Raw genomic sequence first — 22,062 nt, 5'->3', positions numbered from 1 at the left:
ATTAAAATGCAAACAATTCCTGGAATATTCTGAGCTTTCTTTGAACTCCTGCCAAAGTTATTATAGTTATCGTAAATAATAATAAATAAAAATAATAACTGAACTGAAACTACATCATAACAAAACAAATTTAGGTTGATGTACTTAATCTGATTAAAAAAAACTATAGATATTAAATTGAGAAATTAAAAAAACTGAATAAAAGTACTAAAATGAACATGGAATCAATAAACATTCACAAAAATGCTAATGCGTCTCTGTGACACTAGAACAGCAGATATGACCGAGACGCACTGGAGAAGTCTTTATTTCAACTCTTTATTATGGATTCTATACAGCAGAGCATTCGTCAAACACACGGCGTGCACTGGAGCCAGGGAACGTTACAAACACTCAAACTACATCCTGTTTAGATTCATATTTACAAAATATTCTCAATAAAAGCCTAGCTTAAAAAAATCTTCCCAACATTTTTTTTCTTTCAATAAATTAACTACAAGTGGCTTAACTATGCTTGTTTCTGGGGTCTTTTACACACACACACACACACACACACACACACACACTCTCTCTCTCTTACACACTCTCACACACACACTCTCACTCACACACAGACACATGCACACACACACTCACACACAAACACACACTCTCTATCTCTTACACACACACACTCGCTCACACACACAACACAACACAAACATGAACACACACACTCTCACTCACACACACACACAACACAAACACACAGAAACATGCACACACTCGCACACAAACACACACTCTCTATCTCTTACACACACACTCTCGCTCTCGCTCACACACACAACACAAAAACACACAAACACGAACACACACACTCTCACTCACACACACACACAACACAAACACACAGAAACATGCACACACACACTCGCACACAAACACACTCTCGCTCACACACACAACACAAAAACACACAAACACGAACACACACACTCTCACTCACACACACACACACAACACAAACACACAGAAACATGCACACACACACTCGCACACAAACACTCTCTCTCTCTTACACACTCTCACACACACACTCTCACTCACACACAGACACATGCACACACACACTCACACACAAACACACACTCTCTATCTCTTACACACACACACTCGCTCACACACACAACACAACACAAACATGAACACACACACTCTCACTCACACACACACACAACACAAACACACAGAAACATGCACACACTCGCACACAAACACACACTCTCTATCTCTTACACACACACTCTCGCTCTCGCTCACACACACAACACAAAAACACACAAACACGAACACACACACTCTCACTCACACACACACACAACACAAACACACAGAAACATGCACACACACACTCGCACACAAACACACTCTCGCTCACACACACAACACAAAAACACACAAACACGAACACACACACTCTCACTCACACACACACACAACACAAACACACAGAAACATGCACACACACACTCGCACACAAACACACTCTCTATCTCTTACACACACACTCTCGCTCACACACACACACACAACACAAAAACACACACACTTGCTCACACACACAAACACTCTCTCTCTCTCTCTCTCTCTCTCTCACACACACACACACACACAAAATCTATCTTCAAAGAGCTTCAGAGAAGAACCGCATGAGAATTCATCAATAAGACCCAAGTTCAACATCATTCTGATCCCGAACCTTTAAATTCACCCAGAAACTCACTTTTAAAAACTCTTGGATGTTGAGTTCTGGAAACCTAAATCCGGACAATCTAGAATATTATATTGGTCGTTTAGAACCGGATCCTTAAACCCAGAATCTGTCCTGGACATCTGGTCACTGTCGTCTCTTCATGGAGAACTCAACATTTCTCTCGTTCTGAAGCTCCAAACGTTTCTGGAGAGGAAACGAAGAACTCATTTACTGACGACTCGAGGGATGTTGATGTCGATCTATGAGGCGTCTCTTCAGCATTCAGAGGAAAATAAGAGGAACGGACCTGAATGATCTCACACACACACACACACACACACACACATATATAACATGACAATAAATGAACCATCAGGAGTCCAGCTCTACACAAATCAGTGGACAGATGGATCTAGCAGTGGATGAGCGACAGAGACGCAGGACCCGGAGTCTCTAGAACAGGTTGGTCTTGATTGTGTTGGGTTTCCGGTGGAACGAGGACAGAACGCCGGCGAAGGCTCCAGACGCCATACTGTCCGCCGGCTGCCAGGCCTTCAGCAGCTCCTGGGTCTGGAGGGCCGGTCCAGGGGAGCCGATGCTGGGCCAGGGCGAGCTCTTGAGCCCCTGGTGGATGGAGGGTGAGATGGAGGAGCCGGAGACCGGGCTGGGGCTGAGGCTGCTGACCCCGGGGCTGCCCATGTTAGCCGTGCTGTCCGGCGTCGGGCTGCAGGTCGACTCTTTAGACTCCTCATCCTCGGAGGAAGAGCGGTTCTCACCAGACTTCTTGGCGCCGGTGCCGGCAGCGTTAGCTCCTTTGGAGTTGGCAGCGCGTTCTTGCTTCCGGAATTTGGCACGTCGGTTCTGGAACCAAACCTGAGGAAGAGTGACGGGAATGAGCACGCAAATCTACACCCGACACCTGCTGCAGAACCTGCAGACTTTAAAATAAAGAGTCTCGATTGGCACTGGAGAACCTTCAACATCCATGGAATCTTTTAATGCACGAAAAGGTTTTCACTATAAAGGAAAGCTTCCATGGATATTAATTAAAGGTTCTCCATCTCAACCATCAAGAACTTCTATTTTTAAGAGAGTGGAACCTTTATATTCCACAGAAGAGTCTTTATAGTTAAAAAAGATTATTTAAACCATTTAGGTACTGAGAAAAAAATGACAATTGGTTCTGGAATATACTGTGCGTAAATCTGCACCCAAAACAGATTTTTAGCTCCATGTCAATAAATACTACCCTTTATTTTTAAAAAACACACGAAAATAAAATCTTCTTTTAAGGACCGATAGCTGGAAATGGTTCTTCTGTGACATCGCAGAAAGAAAAGCCTCTTTATCTTAACAGCAGACTGAATGCAGCTGCTATAAATCAATCTAATAAAATCAACTAAATGAATGAGATCTGGAAGCGTCTGAGAACAGCGCCCTTATGAATCGCGAGACTCACCTGCACGCGCGCCTCGGTCAGGTCGATCTTCAGCGCGAGCTCCTCACGCGTGTAGATATCCGGGTAATGCGTCTCCGCGAACACGCGCTCCAGCTCCTTCAGCTGAGAACTCGTGAAGGTCGTGCGGATCCGCCGCTGCTTGCGCTTCTCGTTCAGACCGGACGCGTCCGAGAAGAACTTGTACGGAACTGAAAGAGGAACGAAAGATCCGTGACGCGCTTTGAGAGGACATATATCAGATAATGAAAGAAAAAAAGAAGAAAGAAAGAAAGAAAAAAAGAAAGAAAATGAAAGAAAGAAAATGAAAGAAGAAAAGAAAGAAAGAAAATGAAAGAAGAAAAGAAAGATAGAAAGAAAATGAATGAAAGAAATAAAGAAAGAAAGAAAATGAAAGAAAGAAAGAAAGAAAGAAAGAAAGAAAGAAAATGAAAGAAAGAAAGAAAGAAAATGAAAGAAGAAAAGAAAGAAAGAAAATGAAAGAAAGAAGAAAAGAAAGAGAAAGAAAATGAATGAAAGAAAGAAAGAAAATGAAAAAGAAAGAAAGAAAATGAAAGCAAGAAAGAAAGAAAATGAAAGAAAGAAAGAAAGAAGTATAATTTTCAACAGTATCAGTATTCTTGTTTTTCTGCGTTTCATTCTGCAGAAGCGTGTCCGCCACCAAATAAAAATAACTTTATTTTATTTCACAATTCTGACTTTTTTTTCGGAATAGCGAGTTTATATCTCGCAATTGTGAGATTTATTTATAACACACTATTCTGAGACAAAATAAGTCATTTTATTTTTTATTCAGTGGCGGAAACAGACTTTTATAGAAGTTTAACTATTGTTAAATTACAGTGTTTTATTTTTAAATCAAGTGACACAATGTCTGTGATTTCTGTGTGAATTCCGTGAAATGAGTAATAATTCATTTACCGCACAGAAAAAGGATGAATTCGTTTCTCATTGTTTATTTCCAATAAACGCCCTGTTTGACATTATTAAATTAATTACTTTAAATGAATTTGCGCATCAAATTATTAAATTCAGCCACATTTAACCAGGATTCCAGTTTGTCTTTCCAACTTTTTTATTTCTTTATTTCAAAATTAAATAATTCAAAATGAGATTTAAATGTTAAAATAAGAAACATATATTATAGGATTTCCGGAGCTCAGGGATGCCTCTTGACACCTGTTATGTTTAATAAGCCACACAGTGTTTCTGAAGAGCTTCGAGCTCTTTTCCCCGCATCTATGACGTGTGTGTAGAGCGGTGTGTGGGTCACCTGTGTGTGTGTAGAGCGGTGTGTGGGTCACCTGTGTGTGTTTAGAGCGGTGTGTGGGTCACCTGTGTGTGTTTAGAGCGGTGTGTGGGTCACCTGTGTGTGTTTAGAGCGGTGTGTGGGTCACCTGTGTGTGTGTAGAGCGGTGTGTGGGTCACCTGTGTGTGTTTAGAGTGGTGTGTGGGTCACCTGTGTGTGTTTAGAGTGGTGTGTGGGTCACCTGTGTGTGTTTAGAGCTGTGTGTGGGTCACCTGTGTGTGTTTAGAGTGGTGTGTGGGTCACCTGTGTGTGTAGAGCGGTGTGTGGGTCACCTGTGTGTGTTTAGAGTGGTGTGTGGGTCACCTGTGTGTGTTTAGAGTGGTGTGTGGGTCACCTGTGTGTGTTAAGAGCGGTATGTGGGTCACCTGTGTGTGTGTAGAGCGGTGTGTGGGTCACCTGTGTGTGTTTAGAGTGGTGTGTGGGTCACCTGTGTGTGTTTAGAGCGGTGTGTGGGTCACCTGTGTGTGTTTAGAGCGGTGTGTGGGTCACCTGTGTGTGTTTAGAGCGGTGTGTGGGTCACCTGTGTGTGTTTAGAGCGGTGTGTGGGTCACCTGTGTGTGTTTAGAGCGGTGTGTGGGTCACCTGTGTGTGTTTAGAGCGGTGTGTGGGTCACCTGTGTGTGTTTAGAGCGGTGTGTGGGTCACCTGTGTGTGTTTAGAGTGGTGTGTGGGTCACCTGTGTGTGTTTAGAGCAGTTTGTGGGTCACCTGTGTGTGTTTAGAGCTGTGTGTGGGTCACCTGTGTGTGTGTAGAGCGGTGTGTGGGTCACCTGTGTGTGTGTAGAGCGGTGTGTCGGTCACCTGTTTGTGTTTAGAGCAGTGTGTGGGTCACCTGTGTGTGTTAAGAGCGGTATGTGGGTCACCTGTGTGTGTTTAGAGCGGTGTGTGGGTCACCTGTGTGTGTTTAGAGCGGTGTGTGGGTCACCTGTGTGTGTTTAGAGCGGTGTGTGGGTCACCTGTGTGTGTTTAGAGCAGTGTGTGGGTCACCTGTGTGTGTTTAGAGCTGTGTGTGGGTCACCTGTGTGTGTGTAGAGCAGTGTGTGGGTCACATGTGTGTGTGTTTAGAGCGGTGTGTAGGTCACCTGTGTGTGTGTGTAGAGCGGTGTGTGGGTCACCTGTGTGTGTTTAGAGCTGTGTGTGGGTCACCTGTGTGTGTGTAGAGCGGTGTGTGGGTCACATGTGTGTGTGCTTAGAGCGGTGTGTGGGTCACCTGTGTGTGTGTGTAGAGCGGTGTGTGGGTCACCTGTGTGTGTTTAGAGCGGTGTGTGGGTCACCTGTGTGTGTGTGTGTAGAGCGGTGTGTGGGTCACCTGTGTGTGTTTAGAGCGGTGTATGGGTCACATGTGTGTGTTTAGAGCTGTGTGTGGGTCACCTGTGTGTGTTTAGAGCAGTGTGTGGGTCACCTGTGTGTGTTTAGAGCCGTGTGTGAGTCACCTGTGTGTGTTTAGAGCCGTGTGTTGGTCACCTGTGTGTGTTTAGAGCGGTGTGTGGGTCACCTGTGTGTGTTTAGAGCGGTATGTGGGTCACCTGTGTGTGTTTAGAGCGGTGTGTGGGTCACCTGTGTGTGTTTAGAGCGGTGTGTGGGTCACCTGTGTGTGTTTAGAGCGGTGTGTGGGTCACCTGTGTGTGTTTAGAGCGGTGTGTGGGTCACCTGTGTGTGTTTAGAGCGGTATGTGGGTCACCTGTGTGTGTTTAGAGCGGTGTGTGGGTCACCTGTGTGTGTTTAGAGCGGTGTGTGGGTCACCTGTGTGTGTTTAGAGCGGTGTGTGGGTCACCTGTGTGTGTTTAGAGCAGTGTGTGGGTCACCTGTGTGTGTTTAGAGCTGTGTGTGGGTCACCTGTGTGTGTGTAGAGCGGTGTGTGGGTCACATGTGTGTGTGTTTAGAGCGGTGTGTGGGTCACCTGTGTGTGTGTGTAGAGCGGTGTGTGGGTCACCTGTGTGTGTTTAGAGCGGTGTGTGGGTCACCTGTGTGTGTGTGTGTGTAGAGCGGTGTGTGGGTCACCTGTGTGTGTTTAGAGCGGTGTGTGGGTCACATGTGTGTGTTTAGAGCTGTGTGTGGGTCACCTGTGTGTGTTTAGAGCAGTGTGTGGGTCACCTGTGTGTGTTTAGAGCCGTGTGTGAGTCACCTGTGTGTGTTTAGAGCTGTGTGTTGGTCACCTGTGTGTGTGTAGAGCAGTGTGTGGGTCACATGTGTGTGTGTTTAGAGCGGTGTGTAGGTCACCTGTGTGTGTGTGTAGAGCGGTGTGTGGGTCACCTGTGTGTGTTTAGAGCTGTGTGTGGGTCACCTGTGTGTGTGTAGAGCGGTGTGTGGGTCACATGTGTGTGTGCTTAGAGCGGTGTGTGGGTCACCTGTGTGTGTTTAGAGCGGTGTGTGGGTCACCTGTGTGTGTGTTTAGAGCGGTGTGTGGGTCACCTGTGTGTGTGTGTAGAGCGGTGTGTGGGTCACCTGTGTGTGTTTAGAGCGGTGTGTGGGTCACCTGTGTGTGTGTGTGTAGAGCGGTGTGTGGGTCACCTGGGTGTGTTTAGAGCGGTGTGTGGGTCACATGTGTGTGTTTAGAGCTGTGTGTGGGTCACCTGTGTGTGTTTAGAGCAGTGTGTGGGTCACCTGTGTGTGTTTAGAGCCGTGTGTGAGTCACCTGTGTGTGTTCAGAGCGGTGTGTGGGTCACCTGTGTGTGTTTAGAGCAGTGTGTGGGTCACCTGTGTGTGTGTAGAGCGGTGTGTGGGTCACCGGTGTGTGTGTTTAGAGCGGTGTGTGGGTCACCTGTGTGTGTGTAGAGCGGTGTGTGGGTCACCTGTGTGTGTGTAGAGCGGTGTGTGGGTCACCTGTGTGTGTGTTTAGAGCTGTGTGTGGGTCACCTGTGTGTGTGTAGAGTGGTGTGTGGGTCACCTGTGTGTGTGTTTAGAGCTGTGTGTGGGTCACCTGTGTGTGTGTAGAGCGGTGTGTGGGTCACCGGTGTGTGTGTTTAGAGCGGTGTGTGGGTCACCTGTGTGTGTGTAGAGCGGTGTGTGGGTCACCGGTGTGTGTGTAGAGCGGTGTGTGGATCACCTGTGTGTGTTTAGAGCGGTGTGTGGGTCACCTGTGTGTGTGTAGAGCGGTGTGTGGGTCACCTGTGTGTGTTTAGAGCTGTGTGTGGGTCACCTGTGTGTGTTTAGAGCGGTGTGTGGGTCACATGTGTGTGTGTGTAGAGCTGTGTGGGTCACTCGTGTGTGTTTAGAGCTGTGTGTGGGTCACTCGTGTGTGTTTAGAGCGGTGTGTGGGTCACCTGTGTGTGTGTAGAGCGGTGTGTGGGTCACCTGTGTGTGTTTAGAGCTGTGTGTGGGTCACCTGTGTGTGTTTAGAGCTGTGTGTGTGTAGAGTGGTGTGTGGGTCACCTGTGTGTGTTTAGAGCTGTGTGTGGGTCACCTGTGTGTGTTTAGAGCTGTCTGTGGGTCACCTGTGTGTGTTTACAGCTGTGTGTGGGTCACCTGTGTGTGTTTACAGCTGTCTGTGGGTCACCTGAGTGCGTTTAGAGCTGTGTGTGGGTCACCTGTGTGTGTTTAGAGCAGTGTGTGGGTCACATGTTGTATGTGGGTCACCTGTGTGTGTTTAGAGCAGTGTGTGGGTCACCTGTGTGTGTGGGTCACCTGTGTGTGTGTAGAGCGGTGTGTGGGTCACCTGTGTGTGTTTAGAGCTGTGTGTTGGTCACCTGTGTGTGTGTGTGTAGAGCTGTGTGTGGGTCACCTGTGTGTGTGTAGAGTGGTGTGTGGGTCACCTGTGTGTTTGTAGAGTGGTGTGTGGGTCACCTGTGTGTGTTTAGAGCTGTGTGTGGGTCACCTGTGTGTGTGTGTAGAGCTGTGTGTGGGTCACCTGTGTTTGTGTAGAGTGGTGTGTGGGTCACCTGTGTGTGTGTTTAGAGCTGTGTGTGGGTCACCTGTGTGTGTGTAGAGCGGTGTGTGGGTCACCGGTGTGTGTATTTAGAGCGGTGTGTGGGTCACCTGTGTGTGTGTAGAGCGGTGTGTGGGTCACCTGTGTGTGTGTGTTTAGAGCGGTGTGTGGGTCACCTGTGTGTGTGTAGAGCGGTGTGTGGGTCACCTGTGTGCGTGTTAAGAGCGGTGTGTGGGTCACATGTGTGTGTGTAGAGCGGTGTGTGGGTCACCTGTGTGTGTGTAGAGCGGTGTGTGGGTCACCTGTGTGTGTTTAGAGCGGTGTGTGTGTCACCTGTGTGTGTTTAGAGCGGTGTGTGGGTCACCTGTGTGTGTTTAGAGCTGTGTGTGGGTCACCTGTGTGTGTTTAGAGCTGTGTGTGGGTCACCTGTGTGTGTGTAGAGCGGTGTGTGGGTCACCTGTGTTTGTGTTAAGAGCGGTGTGTGGGTCACCTGTTTGTGTGTAGAGCGGTGTGTGGGTCACCTGTGTTTGTGTTAAGAGCGGTGTGTGGGTCACCTGTGTGTGTGTAGAGCGGTGTGTGGGTCACCTTTGTATGTGTTTAGAGCGTTGTGTGGGTCACCTGTGTGTGTGTTTAGAGCGGTGTGTGTGTAGAGCGGTGTGTGGGTCACCTGTGTGTGTGTTTAGAGCGGTGTGTGTGTAGAGCGGTGTGTGGGTCACCTGTGCTGTAGGGTGCGGGCTGGTGCTCTCTCAGCGCGCCCAGGGTGCAGCTGGCGGATCCGAGTGGAGCGCATCCCGGACTGGAGCTGAAGCCGGTTCGGATCGGGTTGTACTGGAACGTGTTGGCCTGACTGCACGAGTTAAAGTCCGCGTACGCCGACGCCTCCATCGCCGCCATGCACGAGTCATACGTGTTCAGATACGAGTAATCCATTTTGTACATGTGGAGCGCGGACGGAGACCCGGGTGGGTGCGCGAAGGGTCCGGGACCGGCGTCAAACTCCAGCGGAACGCGTGGTTTTCTCGCGGTATCCAGCGCGTGTCTCTCGGTGCCGGTGCTCCAGTGATCTGCTGCGGCGGGCGGCTCGCGGTGTGTTTATAATAAAGTTGGAGTCCGGGAGACAATGGCGAGGCGGTGGTCTCTGTTTGCATGACAATGTCTCAGCTCTGAACGCCTCCTCCCCTCTGCTCCTCCATGCATCTCTAATGCACCTCCGCGTTAACCCTTTCCATCATCCTCCTCCTGGTCAGCTTCCTCAGCGCTCAACTCCTTTATACTTGCTCCTTTGTGTTTTATTCCGTTATGCGGAAGATCAGACTCGCGCGTTCACAAATATAATTCTAAATAAATGACTATTAATGGCTATTAAGACTAATGTTATTAAGGCGAAAATGGGCGCGTTTTCAAGAGCAGCTAAATGGGCGCAGCTCATGCTAAATGAATTGTGGGATTGTTTCAGCTTTAATGTGGCTCTAGTGGAAGTGTGAGATGAACTTTAATATGATTGCAGGAAGAATGGCCTATTTATTCCACGAAATCCCTTCGAGTTGAGCAGGAGGGCCAGATGTGGACTTTATATGCTGAATTAAATAAAATAAACGCGAGTTCAAATGTTAATCAGTGTGGATTTAAACGCGTTAATTGTGTTTGTTAATTCGCCGTGTTTTCATCAGAAACGACGCGCGTCTCTGGACGGAAACCTGCTGCTCACGATCACGCGCATCTGCTTGCTGTCAGTCGCTATTACGCAGCACAAATTATTTTATCTGAGAGTTAGCCTAAATGTGGCGAACCCATGAAAAAAATCTGAAAAATAATAATAAAAATAATTAGACGCATATCATCGATGCTGTTATAGCCACTTTTATATTTATTTTTTTTACTTTATTTACTTTATCAGTTTGTTTCGTTATATACATTTTTGATATTTAATCAAACAACAATTAACATTAAAATCAAATGCAAAATTATGCAGTAATATTTGCCTTCAACCGGAAACCTCTGCAAGCAGCGGGAGTCTGCGCCCGTAACGCGGTTATCCCGGAGCGGCGCGTCACGGCGCATTTGTCTGATCTCGGGTGAGCGCTTTCAGACTCCATCCGTCAGCGGCCGCTTCACCCGCGCAAATTAACGGCTGTACCGGGACGTGGCGATAAACGCATGCCTGCAACAAGTCGCCACGGATTCCGAGTGAAGCTTTTCAGCACGTGCACGTATCCGTGAACACCTGAGAGCCGCTCCGAGCTCACCTGTGTGCGCGTGCGTGAGATTCAGCATCTCAAAACAAACCGAACACTAAATATGTGAAAAATGGCATGCATGCGAATATTAGAACATAATGAATATAAACGAAATGCGCAGAAACGAATGCATACAATTTTTATTTTAGATTGTGTGTAGCCAAGTATGTAATGGAAAATAAAATATATAATAGAAATGGACAACGGAGTTAATATTTAAATGCATTTATTATAATGCACTGATTTATTATTATTATTATTATTATTATTATGTATGAATTATAATTTTATAATATACAGCAACCACCGTATTATTTTTTTTTATGGATCCATTTGAACTTTAGAACTATAAACTTTATTTTCCCTCGTAAAAAGGTTCTGAATTGTCATTATATAAACGAAAGAAAAAAGTTCAGTCTGTAGTGAATAGCATGTGTTTGTGGAGCGGGTGCGCGGTGACTTTTAGACCCGTAATTAGCATGGAAACAATAAAGATGCGTGTCTTTCTCTCGTGCCACCCGCTGCACGCCCGGCGGCCTTCAGACGGGTCACCAGTGCCATGCGTCAAGCAGACGCGTCGCGTCGCGTCTCATCCGATCCCGATCCTGCATCCCATCTCTCTCTCTCTCTCTCTCTCTCTCTCATCAATCTCTCTCTCTCTCTCTCATTAGCTCAATCTGCATTCAGCAGTGATCGGTCATCGGATGCGATTACTGTCAGCCAAACCAAACCAACCCAAGAACAATTCGATTAGTCCCGGAGAGCACGAGACCCGCCCTTTTCATTTCTTTATTTATTTCGTGCTCGGAAAATGCCTTTTTTTTTGTGATGGCAAAGCAAAATATGAGTGTTTTAAGTCGATGGAGAAATGAATGGAGCCTCTCTCGGACAGTAAGCGCACTGGTTAGTGTAACCATCGATCACCAGCGCGCGAGCCAGAATCCACCGAGCTGTCAATCACAGCGTCCCTCTCAGACCCCCGCCTGTTATTTACACAAGCGCCATGAATGAGAAAGAGCCTCGTTACTGTTTCCGTTAATCGCCAATGAATTTAAAGGTGCTGGTCGGGTCGGTTTGGGTCGGGATTTGAGCTCATTTTCAAGACAAACACCCGGATTTGAAAGTCAGTTGCTAGCGCGAGGCTTTGAAGAGATTAGCGGGTATGTGTGCGCGCTGAAGCGGGTTCAGTTCTCCAGCAAACTCACCCTGACACCGAGCAGATGACTCCTGATCCAGAACACATTCCCCTCTGCAAACACGGAACAGAAACACTTTCAGACCGGATTTCACCCGCATTTAGGATGAAGGAAACTGCTGCCTGCAAATGCAAATCCACATTTATTATTAATGTCTTATCTGTGTTAAGACATAAAACGGGCAATGCATAGTTAATTTAATAATAACAATTGATTCTGAAACATAAAGGTAGTTTATTGGCATCGGTGGTTCCACGAAGAACCTTTAACATCCGAAGCGCAAAACGTTCTTCACACTAGAAAAAGGTTCTTTAGATTTAATATATAAAATGTTCTTACATTAATGCAAAATAAACATAAATCTTTGTTTTGAGAACTGATCAGAGACATTCAACCAAAAATGTTTTTTTACGGCATCACTGCAAAACCCATTTTTAAGAGTGCAATAAACATAATTTCATAATAATTAAATTAGTATTTTCAGGAATAAATGACACAGCCTCAAAAAGCTGCGTTTTTTTTAATTGTATGGTTTATTATCATTAAAATAAGCCAGACTTTTCGATCTGTTCATAACGCAATCGGAACTAATAAACTATTTTTCTAACATGTATAAATGTAGGATTCATGTTTGGACGCTTTGAATCGATTGACATAGTAACAAAAGTGCCTAATAAACCCATAAATATAGGCCTATATTAGAATATTACGAAATATAAGACAAAACCAAACAGGACTTCATTGTATTTTAAATATCCGAGGCTATATGAATTTCTGACAAATACATTGGCTACATTTAGATATAAAAAAGAACCAGTTTGCTACAGACAAATGTTTATGAAACAACAAAAATAGCATTATATTCTGTGCTTTCTGCTCTCTCTGTGTGTGTGTGTGTGTTGTGGCAGCAGCTGGAGAGGCTGTAATGGGCAGAAGCGTTAATCAGATCAGGGCTCCGGGGCCCCGCGCGCTCAGAGCCCGACACAACCGGCGCTGCGCGAGACCTGTGCAAACTTAATCAAATTACACTCTCCTCTAAACTAATTAGCCTGCAATCTGCCACGCGAGCCGTCCCAGTGCAAGCTTTGAATTAGGCAGAATGGATTTTTCCCTTACTCTTTCAAAAGGAGACAGAAGACAAGAGAAGCTGCTTGCCCTTTTAGGGTTCTTTTATTCCCTCTTTCCCGTTCGTCTGAGAGCAAAGAGTGTCGAAGTGCGCGCGCTTCTGTTTCCAGAGCTGGCTTTAGACATGTGTGGCGCGCAGATGTTGCTGTTGAAATATAAAGGTGAATGATGGGAACAGTAGCGTTCTGTTACAGCAGCAGGTAACACACACCTGATGTCACACCCGCCCTCAAACACTCAGACAAGTGATGATCACGCATTTTCTTTTTATTAAACAGATTTTGCATAGTAAAAATATTAATTGAGCGAAGCAATAAAGCGTAGACGGAATGCACGAACAAATGCGCATCACAGCAATCGTGGAATAAACATGAACGCTTCAAAAATAAAACATGCGAGGAGGCATTAGTGAAGCTGTGTACAACTTTGTGCATTGATAAAATGCATTGAACAACGTTTGCTATATAGGCCTAACTATAACTGTATGTGATTGTATAAAGGCGTGCAGTTTGCACAATACTTGAACTGTAGCGTTATATTTGCATGATAAAGAATAAATAGTTACAGTTATAAAGCAACATGCAAACATTGCACATAAAATAAATCAAACCTATTGACAAACTGATCAAACTGTCACTTGTCAAAATCAAACTTTTGTATATCTATGTTAATTTCTGAATGTTCTCTGAACGAAATCTTAGACTTAAAAAATGCTATTCAAATGTTACATTGTATCATCTTGCAAACATCCTGGGAACGTTACATTTGAATGTTTTCTGAACGTTCGAAAACAAAGTAGCAACATTTAAAAAAACCCGCCAGACGTGAAATAAAAGATTCCACGCGTGATGTCAGTCATGATTGAGTGCTAACGCTGTGATCTGAATCCTCTGAATGAAGGTTACTGGAGGAGTGTGTGTTCTCCTCTTCTGATGTTTTCTGTCTGTCCATCAGTCTACTGTCTCCTCTCTCAGATGCAGAGCTGCAGGACTGTAAATGATAAATCAATAACTCTCTGTTCCTGCAGGTCTGTCCGGAGAGAGAAGAGAGATAAAAGACACGGACACACACGATAATGGACGAGAGAAGTTCACGGCTGTGTGTGTGTGTTTGTGTGTGCTGGATCAGTTAAGACTCTGATGGAGGATCATCACACACACACACGCGCACACACACACAGACACATGTTTGTTTTTGTGTAAAGTGTGTTCATCCCATAGGTGTAATGGTTTTTATTCTGTAGAAACTGTATATTCTATGTCCCTTCACCAACCCTACACCTAACCCTAACCCTCACAGGAAACTTTCTGCATTTTTACTTTCTCAAAAAAACTCATTCTGTATGATTTATAAGTGTTTGGAAAAATGGGGACATGGGTTATGTCCTCATAAGTCACCCTTTCCTTGTAATACCTGTGTCATACCCATGTCATTATACACACACACACACAGAGGAAGGACTGGTGTACTGTATGTGTGTGTTTGGGATATTTGTGAGTGTGTGTGTATGGTGTGTGTGTTGTGGGAGGTCCGGTGGGCAGCAGGGCTCTGTTTTACGATGCTAATTTCATCCCCACAGGAAGTGAGTGAATCTCTACATGTGTAAAGAAGGATGCAGAGAAAAGAAGGAATGTGTGTGATGCATTCCTCCTCCAGCATCACTCACTCACTCACTCACACACACACGCACACACACACAGTCTCTCTCTCTCTCTCAAACACATTCCCGGTGCATGTTTCTAGCTGCTTAACATCATCCCGCAGAGATCACCACATTCCTGAAGTTAAAGTGTTCCAGCCGGAGAACAGCCGTCAGTCAGAGATTGACCTTTCTCGACTTTATTGAGCTTTGTGTACAGGAACAATCAAACCACACACATGACAATGAGTGAGTGAACCTGCACCAAACAAACACCAGCACCAGAAGATCATCTTTCTGAGGATCTGATCAAGACTTCAGTCTCTTCTGAATATCTGACACATGCAGAGCGCGACTCCATTCATGTTCTCCGTGCTGTATTAGAGGAACAGTGCTTCAGATTATGATTTACAGTAAGGGTTTATTTGTTAACATTCATCTATTAACACAAATTAACAGTGAGCAATTTACACGTTTATAGATTTATTAATCTTGTTCAGGTTCACAGTACATGTACTTACTATAGAAATAACACCACAACTATGCATATTTACATGCAACTAAACAAACCCTCATCTTTAATCATACAGTAAATACATGCAGCTAATTAATATCACTCAGTAATTAAATGCATAATTACACACCATAAAATAAAGCGAATACGAGTGTTCAGTGTTATTTCACAGTGCATTAACTAATCAACGTTTTAATTTAATAATCTACTAATATTTATTCATTTTAGAATACACATACGAATATAATATTGACATTTCTAATGAGATTTCATAAATATAATTGAATGTTTTTTCATTGTCAGTTCAAGTTTAGGAATGTTAACAAATGAAACCTTACTGTAAAGGGTTATTTTCTTCTTTGGAATAACGCTCAGGAACATGAATTAACTGCGTTTATATTTCATATATTCATCAAGTATAGAATACACTTGGATTGGGATGAAAACATCATCAGAGATGCACACAAAGACTTTCATCTGTACGTGTGAACACGTTATTACCAACATCATGTGTGAGTTATTAACATTATGAACGCTGCATACGCCAGTGAGCGGATGTGTGTGTGTGTGAGAGGAACACTGAAGCGCTTGTGTGTGTCTGACTCTGTCCCAGTCTCACAGCTTCTCTCAGTGAGCGTACGTCACGTCCTCGGGGGTCAGCGGCGGGCGGATGTCCAGTTTTCGGCCGGAGCTGTCTTCACCCACCACCTCCAGATGCAGAGCCGGAGCTCCGTCCTTCTCCTGTCCTCCGTCGACGGTCAGACGCAGAGTACAGCCCTTCGGCAGCAGCTCCTGCTCAAACGCAGCCGCGAGCTGATTGACCAGCCGCCGCTCCACCTGCACACACACACACACACACACACACACACACACACACACACACTGCTGACTGACTTGTAAACAGGTTCGGTTTGTTGCATCGCATCTACATCCAAGCGAAACCGATGATTGAAAAAGTGTATCTAGTGTAGGGCGGGACTTGTTTCTGTGCAGCAGCTCTTGATTGGATGATGAGATGTGGGCATGGCTCAGAGAGACTAAATGATCAGTGTGGATCAGGATTCTGAAGCCCTGACTGCTGGTATTGATCAGTGATTATCAGGTATTGATCAGCACCTCGTGTTTGATGGAGCGCGCGCCGTAGTGCAGGTTATATCCTCCGGCCAGCAGCTCCAGCACGGGACGCTCCCACAGCAGCGTGATGTTGTGCCTCTGCTTGGCCTGAAACAATACATCACACCAGAATAAACTGATCAGAGATTAATCCTTCATGATATATGAATAATTAGATTACAACAATTATTATAAATTATGTATAGCATTATATAATTATCTATATAAACAATTTTAATTACCAATAATACTAATAATATTGTCAATAAATAACATGAAGCTTGTTATTTTTCTCACTGTAATACATCAGATCATTTTGATTTTCTTAAATGCCGGTATAATTGTTTCAAACAACACACACACACACACTAACACGCACACACACACACACACTGATATATGACGGAAGGTCTTGAACAAGCGTGTTTCTCCTGGAGGCAGATGCCTGACAGATATGAAGTTTTATATGTATTTAAATATTTATGAATAGACCACATGTTAACTTCACTAATATGATTACAGTCGTCAGAGCAGCAGGCTGCTATCGATCCCGGTGTGTGTGTGTGTGTGTCCTCACCTTCTTGGCCCAGTAATGGAGCTCTCTGCTGACCAGCTGAATGAGCTCAGAGTGACAGAACGGCAGGAAGTAAACGATCTCGTTAATCCTCCCCAGAAACTCGTCCCGTCGGAAATGAGCCTGTAAGCACCAATCAGATTGTGCGATGTCACACCAGCAACCAATCACTGAGCTCCGCTGAGAAACATCGGAGGACGGAGGATTACCTTCAGGATGGGCCGGATCACCTGCTCTTTGAAATTGTTGGAGATGGTGATCTTCTCGCTCTTCTGAACATCGTCTGCAGGAACACAAGCAGGTCATAAACTCAAGACTTCCTTCTAAACGTGAAGTTACACGTCGGGTGTCGTTGCTCACCCAGATTCTCAGCCAGACGCCGGCGGCTCTGCTCCTGAGCTTCCTGTCTCAGCTGCAATGCATGCTGGGCAATCTCATCACTAGCTGCATTAGACGTCATGATGAAGATGGCATCTTTACACTCGATCGTCTTCCCCTTCCCATCAGTCAGTCGACCCTGAAACACAGAGACACACAAACACTAATCTCATCTGGAAACTGTCAAGAAACTACATAACGTAATTATTATCCTCATATCAACTCTGTCACCACACAGCTCTATACACTCAGCTGAATATATAACTATAATCAGTTTATTAATTATGTGAACCTGCACCTCATCAAAGAGCTGTAACATGATGGTCAGCACGTCTGGATGAGCTTTGTCCACCTCATCGAACAGAACCACGGCGTTCGGACACTGTTTGAGCTGTTTGGTCAGCTGACCTCCTTCTTCATGACCCACGTATCCTGGAGGAGAACCGATGAACTTAGCCACCTGAGAGAGAGAGAGGAAGACCGAACACAGACATGAGAGACAAAGACGACAAGAACTGAGCAGATCTGACCTCTGAGGAGATCAACTCAATGATTTGATCAAAACAAACACACACACACACACACACACACCGGTCATCCAGCCCAGCTGAGTGACAGTGACAGTCCTCTATCAATACAATAAGAGTGTGTGATTGGATTGAGTGTGTGTTTAGGCTCAGTCTAAGGTCACTGTGTAACAGCGAGACTAAACGGCTTATGAAGGAGAATCACAGGAGAAGAGTATCTCTGTTCAGATCGCAGAGACTTCTAGATACACAAGCTCAGCTTCACACAGCATCACAAACTACACAACGAGCACATTATACACGTGCAGGGACTCCACAACAGATGTTAGTGTAGGGCAGCGTCTCTCAAACATGTTCATTAAAATTCCAATATTAAATAAATAATTTTAAAACAAAAACAATTCAAATAAAGCACTTACTAAAAAAATGAATCATAAAAATTTCATTTTAAGATGAATAATTTCAAAATATAGACAAAAATAATTAAATATAGTCAAACAAATATATATATATATATATAAATTGCACAAATTAATTCAGACAAAATGTAAAATATAAATACACATTTAAAAAAAATTATTAATCATAAACTGTTTACAATTGCATAAAAATAAATAAAAACAATCCAAATAAATGTATGACTAAAAACTAATGAAATATAAAAAAAATTAAATTAAAATGAATAATTTAAAAATTAAGACTAAAAAGACATCAAAGTAAAATGCTTGCAAAAATGAATGAAATCAGACAAATGTGCAATATAAAAAAATATTTTAAAAAATGTATAAATCATAAACTGTCAAATTACATTAAAAAAACAAATCAACACTTTACAAAAAAAACCTAGTAAAATATTTTTTTTTAACATTCGTACATTTTTAAAATATAACTAATCAAAATACAAATTGTAATACAAATGCATGAAATCATAATAAATATTAAAAATAACATTAATAATATAATATTTAAAAATAAATGAAATATTCACTTCTATCAGGGAATGTCATATTTGCAAATATTTTTGGCTGTAAACTAATTTTTTGGGCTGACAAAAACACTTGGGAATCCCGCTAAATTTCATTCTTCTACTGTCTTCTTTTAATTCTCTGTCAGATCAACTTATGCCATGATGGAATAAGACTGAGAAGTCAGTTAAACAATCTGAATACTAACACACCTGGTTTAATGGCAGAATTCATCAGCACCTTGAGGACTGTGGTTTGATTCATACACGATTTTAGACGTGCATTTGTTTTTTCCAGTTACTGAGACACTTTGTGTATTCTGTGCTAAAACGTGTGTATGTGTGTGTGTGTCAGTGTCACCTCATGTTTCTCCTGAAACTCAGACATGTCCATCCGGATGAATCCCTGTATAAAGAGCGACAGAATCTTGTCATCATGCCCTTCGTGAGAAGCCAATCATTTCAGAAAAACACTGATTTACTGACTGACCTTTTTAATGTCTTTATGCATGTATCGTGCCACTTGCTTGGCCAGCTCCGTTTTACCTGCAGAAACAAGTCAGACATTTAATAAATTCTATGCAATTCATTTACTCAAAAAAGAAAAAAAAAAACACTGAAAAAACTGCAATGCTAAAAATATCACAATAGTCATGTGATAGAGTTTGACGAATATGTGAGCGGTTTTAACTCTTTATGACATGAGATGCTGAAGTCTCTCTGTCGTGGTCGTCGTGGAGACAGGATGACTACTTCCTGTCAAGGAGAGAGATCACTTCATGCTGTGTTTATTTTTCTGGCGTCTTTATGGCACGTGTTTCCATCATCTCTCTCTCTCTCCCTTCATTCTTCTCTCAGGGTAATGTAGTCTGTGAGTAAATATTGCTCTTATGAATTTTAATAAATGCATATATGGTAAGTGGAGGGCTCTTTGTTGAATATTGATGGCGAGTGATCAGACGCGCTGCTGGCGATAGCAGAAGCATCTCTTCATCAATCAAAGCACAAGAAACAAACACTCACAACTCCAGATCGTCTCTGTGTGTTTATGCATATGCTCAAAACTTGAGCGTATTTCACTTTAACAGACACAACACATGTAAAGAGGGTTTAATATTTTCCACAGTTTATTAATCACAGTGCATTAAGATAGTTGTTTTGTATGAAATGTTGCTTCCATTTGCAAATGATGCAATATTGAATTAAATATGAACTAATTCGCACAAATTTCCAGATAATAGATCTGAACACAAGATAAAGCCAGATGCAAAAATTTAGTTTGATTATGTTGAAATATTAGAGTTAAAGGTTTTTATAGAAGGGATTTTGCATGTCTTTTTGTATCACTGCATAAATCAGAAAATACAGACTATAGGCAGAAAAATGCATTTTCGCCATGTTTTTAGGAATAAAATGTTGTATAAATCAGTGTGAATGATATATAAACAAACCCAACGGTAAAAACCTTTAAAATATAGAGCGGAATAAATCTCTAAGTTTTGCTGTATGTGAGTGCTGCAGAAGTGGAGAAAAAACTCATTTTGAGAAAACTGCATTTAAAAATTGTATCGTAAATTAAATCTACAGATGCAAATATACAAAGTTCAATAATAAAACCAGGTGAATGAAATATGAACAAACCACACAGTAAAAACCTTCAGAGTATAGACAAGAATAAAACTCTAAGTTTTGGTGTCTGTAAGTGCTGCTGAAGTGGAGGAAGAAACTCACAGCCTTTAAAAATAAGCATTTTCGGCATGTTTTTTGAAATAAAACGTTAAAAAAATCATTATGAATAATAATATATGAAAAAACCCCACAGTAAAAACCTTCAGAGTATAGAGAGGAATACAACTCTAAGTTTTGTTGTTTGTGAGTGCTGTTAAAGTGGAGAAAAAAAACTCAAGAAAATGGCCTGTTTATGAATCAAACTGAAATCTACAGACGGTAATAGATAAAGTGCATTAAAATAAACCCTTAAATGTGTATTTAGGATGTTTTTTTCCTCTAATCTGAAAGACGACACTTTATGAAAGTATGGTGTTTTGCATAAAAAAAAAAAACAAGAAACAAAGAAGTCGACTGACGTGCGGTAAATAAACCTAAACAAAGACTGCAGCAAGTAGATCAAGCCGGAGGCCTCCACGACTAAACGTGTGTATATTCATCACGTCTGATGACACATAAATGACAGATCTGGTGAATAAACACATCTATAAATAACATATTAGACTGTAAATCACTTTGGATCGCAGGATTTTACAGAACTACTTTGTGACTACTTGAAGAAAAAAACACTTGTGCATCTGGATGAACAACAAAACACACAAAGATTTACATTTACACTTATAATATAAGGGGTACAGGCTTAAAACAGAAGTTACCGATTCCAGACGAGCCCAGGAAGAGGAAGACGAGGGGATGCTCTTCATCGTACCAGCCGTTCTCCTTCCTCCTAATGGCTGCGGAGAAAACAGACAATAATTATTTCTAGACAGACAGACAGAGGGTAATGAGAGGAGGACAGACAGACCGGACGAGAGCAAACGCCCAAAAAAATAAAAGACAAAGAATGATGGGGAGAGAGACAGAGAGCGAGACAGGGCCTCTCTGCACCATTAGACACAAACTAATTTCATTACGCTGCTGCAACGCTGGAGCAACTAAATCAGGTTAGAATAGATCCAGCAGAGACTCGGCATGATAACACACGCTCACTATAGCAACCGATGCATGTGTGTGTGTGTGTGTGTGTGTGTGTGTGTGTGTGTGTGAGATCATCATCAGACGTCATTACAGCAGATATGTTTGTTATGTGTTGACCTGCGTTCAAACAATCATTCAGATGTCTTTAAACACACACAAACACACACACACACACACACGTGCGGTGATGTATGTGTAGCTTGATCCTCTCTGTGTCTCAGGATGGAGGACTGTAATGATATTAGTGAAAATAATCACCACCAATAACCTTTAGCCCTGCGAGCAAACCCCAGAATCAATCCACAGCTTCATCTCTCTCTCTCTCTCTCTGTGTGTGTGTGTGTGTGTGTGTCTCTCTCTCTCTCTGTGTGTGTGTGTGTGTGTGTGTGGTTTTACATTTGTCTTGAGCTCATGTTAAAGTGTGAAAGAAAGAGTTCAACAATGACAATTTTTATTTATTTAAATGTATTAAAATCATCAATAGTTTATTCTATGACACCTACGGATGGGCAATATGACCAAAATCTTATATCACAATATGAATAACTGCATTTTATGATAATTATCACAATATAGTTATATTAATTGGAAATGATGCCATTATTTTATTTTACAGTTATACACTTCTGTTCTACAATTCAAAATAATTTTATTTGTTGATGTTTTTGAAAATTCAGCTTTTCATCACTGAGATAAACTGCATTTTACAATATATCACAATAGAAA

General features: G+C 42.9%; 2 protein-coding genes across 2 annotated transcripts in view; both read right to left on the bottom strand.

Moving 5' to 3' along the window:
• Nucleotides 1-1,162: 1,162 nt before the first annotated feature.
• LOC128029106 (paired mesoderm homeobox protein 2A-like) lies at nucleotides 1,163-10,526 on the bottom strand. Its single transcript, XM_052616649.1, has 3 exons — nucleotides 9,080-10,526; nucleotides 3,195-3,382; nucleotides 1,163-2,608 (listed from the first exon to the last, which is right to left on the bottom strand). Exons 1-3 carry the CDS (start codon nucleotides 9,300-9,302, stop codon nucleotides 2,189-2,191), a joined length of 831 nt encoding a protein of 276 aa, XP_052472609.1. The 5' UTR covers nucleotides 9,303-10,526; the 3' UTR covers nucleotides 1,163-2,188.
• Nucleotides 10,527-14,744: 4,218 nt separating this feature from the next.
• Nucleotides 14,745-22,062, bottom strand: part of LOC128029102 (caseinolytic peptidase B protein homolog) — a 22,334-nt gene continuing 15,016 nt past the window's right edge. The window contains exons 8-16 of the mRNA XM_052616642.1: nucleotides 21,015-21,092; nucleotides 19,121-19,176; nucleotides 18,992-19,036; nucleotides 17,438-17,599; nucleotides 17,122-17,278; nucleotides 16,971-17,044; nucleotides 16,765-16,884; nucleotides 16,191-16,295; nucleotides 14,745-15,911 (exon numbers count right to left, since the gene is read on the bottom strand). Of these exons, the coding sequence (XP_052472602.1) occupies nucleotides 15,702-15,911; nucleotides 16,191-16,295; nucleotides 16,765-16,884; nucleotides 16,971-17,044; nucleotides 17,122-17,278; nucleotides 17,438-17,599; nucleotides 18,992-19,036; nucleotides 19,121-19,176; nucleotides 21,015-21,092 (1,007 nt within the window). The 3' untranslated portion in view covers nucleotides 14,745-15,701. The remainder of the gene's footprint in view (nucleotides 15,912-16,190; nucleotides 16,296-16,764; nucleotides 16,885-16,970; nucleotides 17,045-17,121; nucleotides 17,279-17,437; nucleotides 17,600-18,991; nucleotides 19,037-19,120; nucleotides 19,177-21,014; nucleotides 21,093-22,062) is intronic.

This window comes from Carassius gibelio, chromosome A15 (genome assembly GCF_023724105.1).
Source record: "Carassius gibelio isolate Cgi1373 ecotype wild population from Czech Republic chromosome A15, carGib1.2-hapl.c, whole genome shotgun sequence".
NCBI lineage: Eukaryota > Metazoa > Chordata > Actinopteri > Cypriniformes > Cyprinidae > Carassius > Carassius gibelio.
Note: the sequence above shows the minus strand (reverse complement) of the source record. Positions and strands in the feature narration are given on the sequence as shown.

Excerpts from the sequence above, each read along its gene's own strand:
- LOC128029106 (XM_052616649.1), bottom strand. The coding sequence starts at position 9,302 with ATGTACAAAATGGATTACTCGTATCTGAACACGTATGACTCGTGCATG. Across the intron at positions 3,383-9,079 it reads GCCCGCACCCTACAGCACAG|TTCCGTACAAGTTCTTCTCG; the intron begins GTGACCCACACA and ends TTCCTCTTTCAG. Across the intron at positions 2,609-3,194 it reads TGACCGAGGCGCGCGTGCAG|GTTTGGTTCCAGAACCGACG; the intron begins GTGAGTCTCGCG and ends ACTCTTCCTCAG.